Source organism: Pelodiscus sinensis, chromosome 1, assembly GCF_052426305.1.
Source record: "Pelodiscus sinensis isolate ZL-2025 chromosome 1, ASM5242630v1, whole genome shotgun sequence".
In the NCBI taxonomy this organism is placed as follows: domain Eukaryota; kingdom Metazoa; phylum Chordata; order Testudines; family Trionychidae; genus Pelodiscus; species Pelodiscus sinensis.
This window is the reverse complement of record NC_143052.1, coordinates 303,024,059-303,037,110: the sequence shown is the minus strand read 5'-3', so window position 1 is coordinate 303,037,110 and position 13,052 is coordinate 303,024,059. Positions and strand designations below refer to the sequence as shown.

At 44.6% G+C, this 13,052-nt stretch overlaps 1 protein-coding gene across 4 annotated transcripts in view; it reads left to right on the top strand.

Moving 5' to 3' along the window:
* Positions 1 to 13,052, top strand: part of PDS5B (PDS5 cohesin associated factor B) — a 259,503-nt gene that overhangs the window by 52,594 nt on the left and 193,857 nt on the right. For all 4 annotated transcript variants that reach the window (XM_075919194.2, XM_006134210.5, XM_006134209.5 and 1 more), the window contains exons 4-6: positions 6,436 to 6,522; positions 6,613 to 6,710; positions 9,432 to 9,558. In XM_075919194.2, the coding sequence (XP_075775309.1) occupies positions 6,436 to 6,522; positions 6,613 to 6,710; positions 9,432 to 9,558 (312 nt within the window). The remainder of the gene's footprint in view (positions 1 to 6,435; positions 6,523 to 6,612; positions 6,711 to 9,431; positions 9,559 to 13,052) is intronic.

Here is a 13,052-nt window from a genome sequence, read left to right as displayed (position 1 = left end):
ACCTCTGCCTCCCCTGTCCCCCTGCGGAGATGGTGCTGGGGGGAACTGGCTTTTAAGCCAGCTCTCCCCCCGCCTCCCCAGTACCAGCTTCTGTTCCCCTCCCTTGCGTCCTCTGATGGAGGGAGGGGGGAGTGACTAGTTGAGTAGTCGCTCGACTACCCGATAAGCATATACTTACCGGGTAGTCGACTACTCAAGTTGTCGCTTACATCTCTATTGATGATCATGTCATCAAAAACTCTGGTGATGTAACAGGGCAGACTCACCACCATGACACCTTCTGCTGGCCATTCTGGGAATTAGTTTAATCCTCCTCCAGCAGTATCTCACCTGGGTCACTTCTGCTCCAGATCCGTGTTGCTTCAAGGATCAGTGGCATTCTTTTCAGGATACAGCCCTCGAGCCATGCCCCACTCCCCCTCCCCCGCCACTTCTGGAGAAACAGTAGTCCTTTGTCCAACCACTTGCATCAGTGGCTGACTGCAGTCTAAGTTCTAGGCACTTGCCTCCATTTCAAACTGCAAGCCTTATTGGTTCCTCAGTGGCAAGTGGGAGCAAATGGGAGGAGGAGAGGGGGCAGGTTCACCCACTGCTCTGGGCCCCAATGCAGGCCTCCAATAGGCAGCGACCACATACTGTTCTTCCAACTCCTCAGTCTGTTTCCATTGGCCACTTAGCCACAGCAACCTTCAGCACCTCCTCTGCCCTTCTGTCAAGGCCTTTGTCTGGCAGACCTCAGCCTAGAGCAGTGGTCACCAACCAGTAGATCAGGATCTACTGGTAGATCTTGGAGCCTTTGACAGGTGATCCTGACAGGCTTGGCTGGGAGGCTGTCAAGTGCCAGCACTTCGTCTGCCCCTCTCCCACTGCCCTGCTGTTCCTGCTCCCTGCCTTGGAGCTGTCCCCCCTTTCTCTCCTACCCCCAACTCTTGCTTGCTATTCAGGTCACAGGAAGAAGAGGAAGGGGGTGCTGATCTCAGGGTCCTCCTCCCTCCCTTCCTCCATCTCCACAGGGTGGCGGGGAAGGAGGGGGCAAGGATGGAGAGAATTTACTGCCTGCATGTGGGAGTGCTGCAGGGCCAGGATAGGGGTGAGTCTGCCGTAGTCCCCTGCACCACCACCCAGAAGCCACCTGTGGTAAGCAGTGCCCAGAATTCAGAACCCTGGCTCCAGTCCTAAACCTCTCCTGCCCCTCAAGCCCCTGCCCTAACTCTAAGTCCCCCTGCACCCAAACTCCCTCCTAGAGGTTACCCCCTGAACCTTCTCCTGCACCTCAACTCCTTGCTCCAGGCTCAGCTCAGAACCGCTCCCACACTCTAAATCCTTTAGCCTAAGATCAGAGTCCACACCCCAGCCCTCTGTCCCCTAGCTGATAAAAGTGAGTGAGGATGGGGGAGGGAGGATGGAGTGAGCAGGGGCAGAGCCTCGGTGAAGGGGCGGGAAGGAGGGGGGGCAAGCGTGTTTGGGTTTGAGGTAGATCCTGGATTGCACTTAATTTGAAAAAGTGATCTCATGTTTAAAAAGTTTGGAGACCACTGGCCTAGAGCTTCTCCTTGCTCCATCTTGTCTTGACCAACATTGCTCTGTCCAGGGTGCTGGCAGTTTCCTCAGTCCTTTAGGGACCCCAAGAAAGAACTGACTTCTCTGCCCTGCAGCTCTTTGTATATGGCCTTGCTTTGCTCTAGCTGCTTCTCTCAGCCCTTCTCTGTTTGGCTGCCAACTATGTAGCCTTCCTAGTACTGTTTTAACACCTTTTCAGCTAGTGTGGGGCAAACACTCCATCAGATGGTACAGTGAGAGAGTCAGTGATGGGCAGACTGAGTGTGCAGCTAGGACTTGGGGGTGAAGGAGCACCCAAAGCCTCCTCCTGCCCTGTGAGGAGCATGTGGTACTTTGAAGCTCCACACGCTGCTTGCAGGGCCGGAAGAGGGGGAGCGGAGGAGGCTTTGCGCACTCCCCAGGCCAGTCGGGGCGGGGGAGCTGTGTGAAGCTTCCTTCACCCTGCCCTGGCCCTGTGAGGAGCCCATGACACTTCAAAGTGCCACATGCTCCTCACGGGGCAGGAGGAGGCTTCCTGCACTCCCCAGGCCCTGATTGGCCTGGGGCTGGGGGAGCATGCCAAGCTTCTCCCAGGGCAATCATGGTCTTGGGGGATAGCCTTGCCTCTTCCTGTTTAGGCCTTGCCCTTTCCTGTTTAGGCCCTGCCTCTTCCAGGGTGGCCTGGGGCTACTTAAAATTTTTTTGAAGTGACCCCCAGGCAAAAATTATTGCTCACCACTGCTATGTCCACTGGATCCCCATTGTTCACATGCTTCCTGACCTTCTCTAGTAGATGAGAATGGCATGATTTCCCTTTGCAGAAACTGTTGACTTCCCCCAACAAATTATGTTCATCTCTGTGTCTGACAATTTTATTCTTTACTATAGTTTCAGCTAATTTGCCCGGTATTGAAGTTACTGGTCTATAATTGCCAGGGTCACCTCTAGAGCCTTGTTTAAGTATTGGTGTCACATGAGCTATCTTCCAGTCATTAGGTACAGATTCTGATTTAAAGGCTCAGTTACAAACCACAGTGAATAGTTCTGTACTTTAAAATTTGAGTTTTCAGAACTCTTGGGTGAATTCCATCTGTTCCTGGTGACTTGTTACTGTTAAGTTTATCAGTTTGTTGTAAAACCTCTTCTAATGATGTCTCAATCTGGGACAATTCCTCAGATTTGTCACCTAAAAAGAATGGCTCAGGTTTGGGAATCTCCCCAATATCCTCAGCCGTGAAAACTGAATCAGAGAATTCATTCAGTCTCTCCGCAATGACCATATTGTCTTTGAGTGCTCCTTTAGCATCTCGATCGTCCAGTGGGCCCCACCTAATGTTTGGCAGGCTTCCTCCCTCTGATATACTTAAACACATTTTGCTGTTACTTTTTGAGTTTTTGGCTAGCTGTTCTTATTTTATTTTTACATTTAATTTGACAGAGTTTATGCTTCTTTCTGTTTTCCTCACTAGGATTTAACTCCCACTTTTTAAATGATGCCTTTTTATCTCTCTGTTGCTTGTACTTGGTTGTTAAGCCAAGGTGGCGGTCTTTTGGGTCTCTTACTGTGGTTTTATAATTTGAGATATACATTTAAGTTGGACCTCTATTATGGTGTCTGAAAAGTTTCCATGCAGCTTGCAGGGAGTTTACTTTTGGCACTGTATCTTTTAATTTCTGTTTAACATACTCCTTTTTGTATTGTTCCCCTTTCTGAAATTAAATGCTACAGTGTTGGGCTGCTAAAGTGTTTTCCCCACCACAGAGATGTTAAATCTTTTATTACATTATGGTCTCTATTTCCAAGCGGTCCAGTTATATTTACCTCTTGATGTAGCACAAGTCCATCAATGGCTACTAGCAAGATTGAGCAGGGGTGGTGTCCCTAACCCAGTGGTCTCCAACCTTTTTACACCCAAGATCACTTTTGAAATGACAGAACAAGCCAAGATCTACCGCCCCTTCCTTGAAGCCCCGCCCTCTCTATTCTCCTCCTCTCTATCACTTGCTATCCCCAACCCTTATGCTGCTTTTTTTAACAGTTCTTCTGTAGGAAGAAGTTTTTCCAACATTTGGCCTGTCTAGACTGAACTAAATGTCAGAAAAACCCCTTCTTTTGGAAGCCCCCTTATTCCTCATGGAAAGAGGAATATAGGGGTGACTGAAAGATCATGTTTGCTCTTCCATTAAAAGAAGTGGAAGAACAAACACATCCCTGGATGCAGAAGAGTTTTTCTGGGATATCTCCGGAATCCTGAAAAACTCCTGCAGTCTAGCCTTACCCTCGCTGGATTGAGACAGGTGTAGGCTCCGGGGTGGGAATGAAGGATTTGGGTGTGGGAAGGGGTGAGAGGTGCAAGCTCTGGGAGGAAATCTGGATGCAGGAGAAGGTGGATAAGGGAACGCTGGCTCGGGGAGGGAGCTCCAGGCCGGGCAGTGTTGGGGGTCACATGTAGGGTTAGGGTACTAAGCAAGCCACAGACTTCTGGATGTGAGGGTTCAGGAATTTGGGTTGGGGTGAGAGGGGCTCAGAGCAAAGGGTTCCAGTGTATGATAGGCTCAGATGTAGAGTCTTGGGGAAGGGGAGTGCAGGAGTGTTATGATGCTGTGGCCAGATGGGGGCTTGACCCCAGTTGGGGGTTTGTTGGCTTCATTTTCAAAGAAAATACTATGTCAAACTCAAAAAGTTTCTGCATTGTCTTTATTTCTGAGAAGGGCAGGGAACCTGTTTTGAGTCAGGGGTCAGTGACCCCTAGAAAAGTCAGTTGGGGGGGTCACACAAGTGAGATGCAAAACAAACCTCCAACTCCCCCCTTCCCCCAAGCTTCACTAATGTGGCCCCAACTGTGTTGGTGGGAGCAGGGGACATAGTACTGGGGAAGGTTGCTAGTGGGTACTTTGGTAGGGGACAGGGTGCCAATGGGGACAGGTTTCTGGGGCTGCAGAGAGGGAACAGGGGATTGGGGAGAAGGGGCTGGGGTGAGGGAACAGGGGGGCAGTGGAGGCAGAGTCCCCTGCACCGGCCTCCTCCCAGGATTTCCCCCCCTTTTCTCTCCTCCCCCCCCCCCCCCCCCCCGAGGGAAGCCGGGGTGTGCCTCCTGTGGAGCAGCCAAACCCCTGCAGGTGCCTGTCGCGGGGCCAGGCCCCCCTCCTGTGGCACAGGGAAACCCCTGCGCTCAACTCACCCCTCCTGTGGCACAGGGAAGCCACCGCACTCCTCTTCTGGGGCTGATGCCCCCTCCTGCAGTGCGCCCGGCACGCCACAGAGCTGTGGGAGGGGAGCAGCCAGTACACTTCCGGAAGTGGCGCGAAGCTGCAGGCAGGACTTCTGTCCTCCCTGTGGGAAGCCGGCACTACACTGGAGGTAGGTAGTGTGGCTTCTCGGGTGTGGGGGGAAAATGGGGAGTGGGAGGGCCTGAATGCCTGGCGATCGACCAGTTGATCACAATCGACCGGTTGGTGACCACGGCCCTAACCTCTCCTTCCCAGAAACTGGGAGTGGATGACAAGGTATGGATCATTTGATTACCTGTTCTCTTCATTCCATCTAAAGCACCTGATGTTGGCTCCTGTTGGAAGGCAGGATACTGGCTAGATGGATCTTTGGTTGATCCACGCTGGCCATTCTTATATCCATAGTTCTACCCAAGCTTTGTTTTGTTCAGTAAAAGGAAGCCTAGAAAAGATTTGCAAAGTATGCATGTAAATCTGGAAATTGTCAAGTCTGTGGATGTTACCTTCACGTGGTGGCTTTTGAATCTTTGAGTTGGTTGAGATAATTGTTTGATATGGATTGGTGATTTGAGTACATCAAAGATTGTTTAAAAAGATAAAGTTGTTTGTCACTTACCAATCCAGTGAATCATACATAATTGTTAATTTTGTGACATTGTTTAATGTTATCTGTTTGAGTTTTCTGTTTCATAGGAGATGTCGCTATGGAAATATCATTTAACAAGTTGGAAGTTTAGAGAAAACATACATATCTGTTTCTTGATTGCTTTTTTGTCTATGAAAGCGGCTCTTAATATGCTAGTCTTGAAAGGTAAAGGTGGAAAAAATACTCCATGCAGGTTAAAATTCTGCTTTAAAAAACAAAAACTAAAACAAAAACTACCCTGTCCCCAAAAATAAAACCACTAAAACTGTCTCATCATGACATGAAAATCAACCTTAGAGTATGTGTAAATTTTCCGTTGGCCCCATGGACCATGTCCATCAAGTGCAGAATGGAACTTCCTCTAGGCTTATTTCTGTCCATCAAACTGAACATTTTGATGTGAAACTTAATCAGCATTAACTCCTTCTTGATATTGGTACCAAGGTAAAAGTTTCTAAGGTTTACAATTATTAATCATATCATTCTTCATAGCTTTATTTGTCATCCTAGTTGCCAGGGCCAGTGGGGATTGGTGTCTTATGTGTTTGTGTGAGTTCTGTAGTGGGGAATGTGGTAAATAGTTCAAAATGAATATTTAGATAATTCAGGTAAATAGTCATGTTAATGTAATACAGTAGACTTCCGATAATCTGGAACCTATGGGACCTAGGTGGTGCTGGATTATCAAATATGCTGGACTATCTGGAGGTACTATAAGATGGTGTTATTTATTTATTATATAGATATAGATATAGATACTGTATATAAAGTGTTCTTAACCCTTTTTATTGTACATACTGTATACAGCATACTGTAATGTTTTAGTTTTTTAAGCCTTTTTTACCCTTTTTGCTCAGTTCAGCTGCTGCCGCTGTTACCTTGTGACTCATTTTTTTGCCGAAGCTCACTCACTAGACTCTTGCCATTTTGATGCCGGACTATCAGGAGTGCCGGACTATTGGATGCCAGACTATTAGAGTTTTACTGTAATACAAATTACTGTTGTTTGTTCTTTCTAGGATATATTTATGTTTATAACAAGGCAATTGAAAGGATTAGAAGATACAAAAAGTCCGCAGTTCAATAGATATTTTTATTTACTTGAGGTAAGCTAAAAGATTTATTATTTCTTATTATGACTTTTTCAAGTTCTTGTAATAACTACTCTACCCTTTTCTTTCTCCTCTTCAACATAGAATATTGCTTGGGTCAAATCTTATAATATATGCTTTGAGCTAGAAGACAGTAATGAAATTTTCACACAGTTATACAGAACGCTGTTTTCCGTAATAAAGTAAGTATATTCTGATGTAGTTTTAATTATATATTTCAGGAGAAAATAATTCTAATTTAAAAATTGAATTTGTATGTATTCCCCTTGCTCATGAAAACTATTTTTGTCTGGATATTGTAGGTATCAAAGCTTAACATTTCTGTTTTAAGAATTCAGTTTATTATGCTGTTGCTTAGGATTTAAAAAGTATGTGTTCTGCCTAGTTTTTCAGATAATACTTTGTGGGAGGATTCACTTACCCCTGCCCCTCCTTTTTCTAAAAATCTTGGTGATATCACAATGTATTAGTATTAGTGTTTAGAGAAAAAATATTAATTGCTTTGAAGTGTAAGTGTGTGTGTGTGTGTGTGTGTGTGTGTGTGTGTGTGTGTGTGTGTGATATCGAGATCGATCTTAGGTCAAAAGTGTGGGAAGTGTTTCCAAGGCAGCATACGTTAGGATAGAAAATGAGATCTTAACCTGGAAGAGTAGAGCCTGTTTGTCAGTATAATATCCTCAAAGCAAATGAACCTGAAACAAACTTTCTAGCCCTAAGTTTAGAAACAAGTTCTCCTTTAAAAAAAAAAAAAAAAGTTAATACATTACAAGTATTATTACTTGTAATAATAACAATAAAAATAACAAGTTATCCTTTTTTAAAAAAGGCACTGTTTTTGTGTTGACTGCCTATTTGTTTGTATTAATCTGTAAAAATTTTTGTCTCAAATTAAAAGGTGTAGATAATAGATTAAAAGTATTTAATTCTGAGTTTGGATGTACATATTCTCTTACCTCCTTTAATATCTCCTTTAATTGACCCAATTTTGTCATTCTTTGTTTTTCTGTTCTATATTTTAATACCTTGCTTTTCTGGTTACTTGTATAAGACACTCTTACTGTTAATGAGAATTTTACTGTCTGCAGTGAGTTGACTCTCTGTGAATTTGGGCTCTGTGGGTTGATAGGATCTGTTAGTTTACATCATGTGAATATCTTCAGTAGTCTACACACTAGTAAATCTAAGTAAATCAGATATGTTTTATCTGAACTCTTCCCCTTGCTTATTTCTGTACTATTTCTGCATTATTTAATGTTTTTGTTTGATCTATTTTATGTGTTTTGTTTCATGTGCTTTATAACATTTATTTAGAATTTCAATTGTAAGACTCTCACATTGTAACAGTTCATATTATGATGGTGGAGATAATTTTTATCTCTGTGCAGATGTGCAGATTTTTCTCTTCTATAGAGAATACAGGTTGAACTTCTCTGATCCGGCACCATCTATTGTCTGGCATGATTTTAGTTAGTTGGATATTCACTTATCATGAGTGTGGTCAAACTTCCCACTGTCCATGAAATTTGTTTACAGCCACCAGTCCTGGTTCTCAGTGTTGTTTAACTCTGATTTAACCTTAAATGCCTTTAAAGAGCCCAGTAAGCTGTGGAAGTGTCGGTAATGCTGCTAGACAATACTGACCTCCCATGGTCTGGCAAACTCTGGTTTGACACTCGTCTGGTCCCAAAGGTGCTGGACTAGCAAGGTTCAAACTGTATGAGAAACATTATAATGAAAAGCTGCATGTGGAGAGGAGATGGGCAGTAATTTTCACAGGAGGGCTACTTCATGAATTTTGGTATGTGGTCACTGACCGTCTGGGCCCTTGGAAGGGGTGGAGCCTTGGGTGGAAGGGGAGGGCCTGAGGCCTACAGAGAGGAAGAGAGTACATGAGTGTGGAAGAGACACTGTGTGTATGACAGATTTTGTAACAGATTGTGTTTGGCAAAAAGAGTGGGAGAGTGTAGTGTGTGGTTGTGCGGGGCACAGACTGGGTGTATGTGACAGTGACCGCATGCCAGCTCATCTGATATAAGAATGTTAAATAGCATTTAATCAGTTAATCGAGTAGTTGATGGAATTCCCATCGACTGCTTGGTTAGTCAATAAGGGGGGAAACTACAGAACCACAGTGGGGTTAGCTCCCAGGGAAGCAGGGCTCCTGCTCTGGGAGCTAACCCCGCTGTGGCTCTTGCCTTTTAAATGTAGAGCCAGGTGGCTCTTCCTACATTTAAAAGGCAGAGGCAAGGGAGAAAGGGGTAAGGGAAGAGGGTAGGAGGAGAGGGAGAAAAAAGCCATGTTTTGTCCCTTAAGACAGGGAAAGCTGTCGTACTCTTGTCTTTCCCTGCTTTGCAAAGATAGGTGGGGGTGGGTGGTTTGAGAGAGCGAGCGCACTGAAATCTTAGAAAAAGTGCACTTCCTCTTAGGTCAGGCACTCTGAGTCACTTACTATCCATGCTTCAGATTGGAGCTGCTCCTGCTGTTTGTCTTCCTCTCCCTGACTCCTGCTCTGGACAGACTGGGGATAGGGACATGGGGACACCCTAACATCAGCACTCCGTTCTCCCTTTACCCTCTCCCTTCCCCCATTCAGCACAGCTAGCAAGAAAAGGGAGAAGCTGGGCTGCAAGGTGGAGTAAGGTTGGGGAGGGACAACTGAACATGGACTGCTAGCTGTAAGTATGTACACTTGGCTAATCAAGTGGGCAGGCCAGAAAGAAATGCTTGGTGGGCTGAGTTCTGCCCACCCTTTATATAGACTCTATTAACTAGTTTGATTATTCAGAGTGAAATTATGCTCTACTTTTGAAAAAGTACTGTATCTGGTATTGTGATTAGGGTAGTACTTTATTTTGTAATATAATATATTTATATATGCTAAGAAATTCTACCTTTAATTTCAGCAATGGTCATAATCAAAAAGTACACATGCATATGGTGGATCTGATGAGCTCTATCATTTGTGAAGGAGATACTGTGTCTCAAGAGCTGTTGGATACAGTTTTAGTTAATCTAGTACCAGCACATAAGGTAAGCCTTAATAGCAGTTGAAATGTATGGCTAGGTCATATGGAAACTTGATCAAATTCACTGTAAATTGTGAGATAATTCACTAAACTTGCTTGGTCTAGCCTCTAACCATGATGACTCAATTTTATGTAAAACTCATTGACCCTTTATTGTTTTCATTGGGTGGTCATGAAGTGAAAATGTTTTGGTTTTTAACAGTGACATAATGTAAATATTTTTCTTCGTGACCTTGTCTGAAAGTTGTGAGACATCTTTAAGTGGTTTGTGGGTATTAAGAACCTTGCAATAAATGTTTCCCTTGAAACCAAGGTTGAGTCTATTAATTTTATTTGTGGTGATATTTATGATTTTATAGTTGTACATGTGTGAACAGGCCCAAGTACAACACTTTCATAAATTGGTGGGGAGGGAGGGCAGTCAAAGCCAATCAAAGTCATGATTTTTTGCCTTTGAACTGACAACATACTAGGGAATATCAATGTGTAGTTGACTACATGATTAAGTGATAAGTCTGGGCTTATCAGTTAATCCTATCGACTACATGCACCCTTCCCCCACCACCCTCTTGCTGCTCCTCACCGACAGAGGCTGCTCCAGCATCTTACAGAGCAGACTCTGTCCACAGTGATCCTGGGCCTGCTGTGGACAAAGGCAGCTCTGCAGCACTAGCCCCCCTCTGCTGGGGGACTTGAGCTTCCTGAGGACAGAGTTTCTCCAACATCCCATGGAGTAGCCTCTGTCCGGCGGGGAGCTCGGGGCCTCTGAGGACAGGAGCTGCTCCCACTCCGTGCTGCTGCCTCTAGTTTTTAAACGTGCTCCCCTCATGGACTGCCTCTTGTCTGCCACCCTCTGCTGCTGCCTCTGTATCAGAGGCAGCAGTGTGAGGTGGCATTTGGCTCCCCATGAGCTGTTCATTTGAAACTTGGATTGGCAGGGTGGGACTGAGCTAGCCTGTTGGTCCAAGTTTTAAATGCAGAGCATGAGGGGTGGAGGGGGGAGGAGGTTATGGTTAACTGGGGCTGTTAACCGATAAGCGCTAACATCCCTAGTTTCTGCAAGTAGTAGTCCAATATGCTGCTGTTTTTGCCATTGTGGTTCCTTATAGCTCTTCAGATACAAAATTTATATTCATGGATGTGGCTATCTGTGCAGGCCTCTAACCATGATGCTAAAGCTTATTGTGGGGGTTGGTGGTGGGAAGCTGCTTTTTCTTCTAATTTTTCCAACTCTTCTTAAAAATCCCAAAAGGGAGTGTTGGGTGGAATTGTCAGTCCTCTTAACTGCTCAGCCGGGGTATGTCTTCACTGCAATTAAACACCCATGACCAGACCCATATCCACTGACCTTGGCTCCAGAAGCTCGGGCTATTGAAGAAGTTTATTTGTCGTGTAGATGGGCTTTGGCTGGAATCCAGGTTCCTCCCTCCTGTGGTGTCCCAGAGTCTAGGCTCTAGCCCAAGCTCAAACCTCAAACCATAGTTTAGATACCAGTGGCCTGAACTCGGTGAGCCTAACACAAGACAGCTTCAGGTGTATAATTTCAATATATCTCAATAGTCACATCAGTTTTGGATTATTGATTTCTGGTCCTCTGCTTTTCTTGTTTACCAGTCCTAACTATAACACAGTTTGTGAGTGGTATTGGTAAAACTCCTTCTGTTTAAATTGTCAGTTTCCTTACATCTCTTCCTAAACAATTTTATATTACAGGCCATTATGCCAGTTGGTGAACCTTCTTTCACTTTTAACAGCTGTTTTTAGAATTAGGGTAAATTTATCCGATCAGTTATCTCAGCAGGCTCTTTACCACAAGAATCACGCTCAGACCTCCAAGACTAAAGCCCTTCTATCTGATAAGGTTGGCTGTCAGGTAGCTGGCTATGCTACTTATGTATCTTCCAATCTCCATCCCCCACCTCCAGCTAGTTCTTACTGCATAAATAAAGGCAGTCTTTAAGTGGAGCAGGGTACCTCATTATATCCACAGTACAAGCTCTTGGTTAACCCAGAAAAGCATAGTACACTCCTTCACAGGCATGATCATAATAATTATGATTAATACAGTTAATACAAGTTTTGGCGCAAGCAACATTTAAAAATAGCTATTACTGTAAATGTCTGATTAGTTCATGGGAAGCTCACAGGCTGTTAGGGTAGCTGTCCGCATAAGTGAGGGCATCCTGGAGTCATCAGTTTTGTGATTCATGTCCATTTTCCCCCTTCCCCCCCCCACTCCCAACCTGCTCTCCTCCACCATCTCATTCCTTGAAGTTGTGCGCCAAATTGGGACACAGTGATATGTCCCAACTATGAGGTAATTATGAGGTTAGGCAGCCTGACAAATGGAAGCTCACTCAAATCTATCACACCATAGAAATAATGAGATCCTATTCATCACCCTGTGTTCCCCATATCTGAACAGGGGTCCCAAGTATCTTATATCATATCCCCAGCTGCTATGGGGCAGGTCCAGGTTGATCTACCCTCTACACTTCCCAGCCACAGTGAGGAATGCAGCAAACTGTGCACTTTTCCCCTGCTCCTTGACAAAGGGGAACAGACAGCAATATTCCTGTACGAATGGGGGTGCTTCAGCCCCCTAATCCCCGTCTTCCCTAAAGGGTGCTTGGGGGTGGGAGGCTTGGGGCTGGTGTCCTGGTTACTCTGGACAGGACCGGGCATCAACAATTGTCTTAAATACAGTTTTGAGGGTGCGTGTATACAGCATGAGAAGCAGTTCATCTGCCAGCTCTACTAAACATTTACACAGACCTATTAAACAAGCAGTTTGCATCAAACCATGGGTGGTCTCTGAAGAGATCTTTTGTCTCTTTGGATAGTCTAGAAATGGGGTCAGTATCATATATTTGCCACATACCAACAAAGTGTCAGAAGAATTTCTTCAGGGCAGAGATCAGTCCAAGCTTGGTAACTGATGTGTTGTTGTGATATGTAAGCCTTCATTGCTTAATCTCCAATTCTGATGATTCTAAGAATTTTAATGAAATTAAATATTCAGCAATATTTAGCTTCCATGATTTTTATTGTACCTGCATGGTTCAGGCAATATTACTTTCTGGTACTACTGAGCTTGTCAGTATGTTCACTGATGACCTTTTTTCTGATTCGTGACTTGCTATCACAAACCAAAGGGGCAATTCTTGAACTGGACTTTTTTCAGGCTGATACTCTTTATTTTAATTGCCTTTTATTCTTAAAATCCTTTCAGTTGTCATCCTCCTAGAACATAAGAACAGCCATATTGGGTCAGACCAAAGGTCCATCTAGTTAATTATCCTATTTGCTGACAGTGACCAATACCAGATGCCCCAAAGGGAGGGATCACAACAGGTAATCCTCATGTGATCCCTCTCCTGTCACCCACCTCCAGAGAAACAGAGGTTAGGGACATCATTCCTACCCATCCTGGCTAATAGCCATTGATGGACCTAACCTCCATCAATCTATGTAGCTCTTTTTTTAACCCTGTGAACC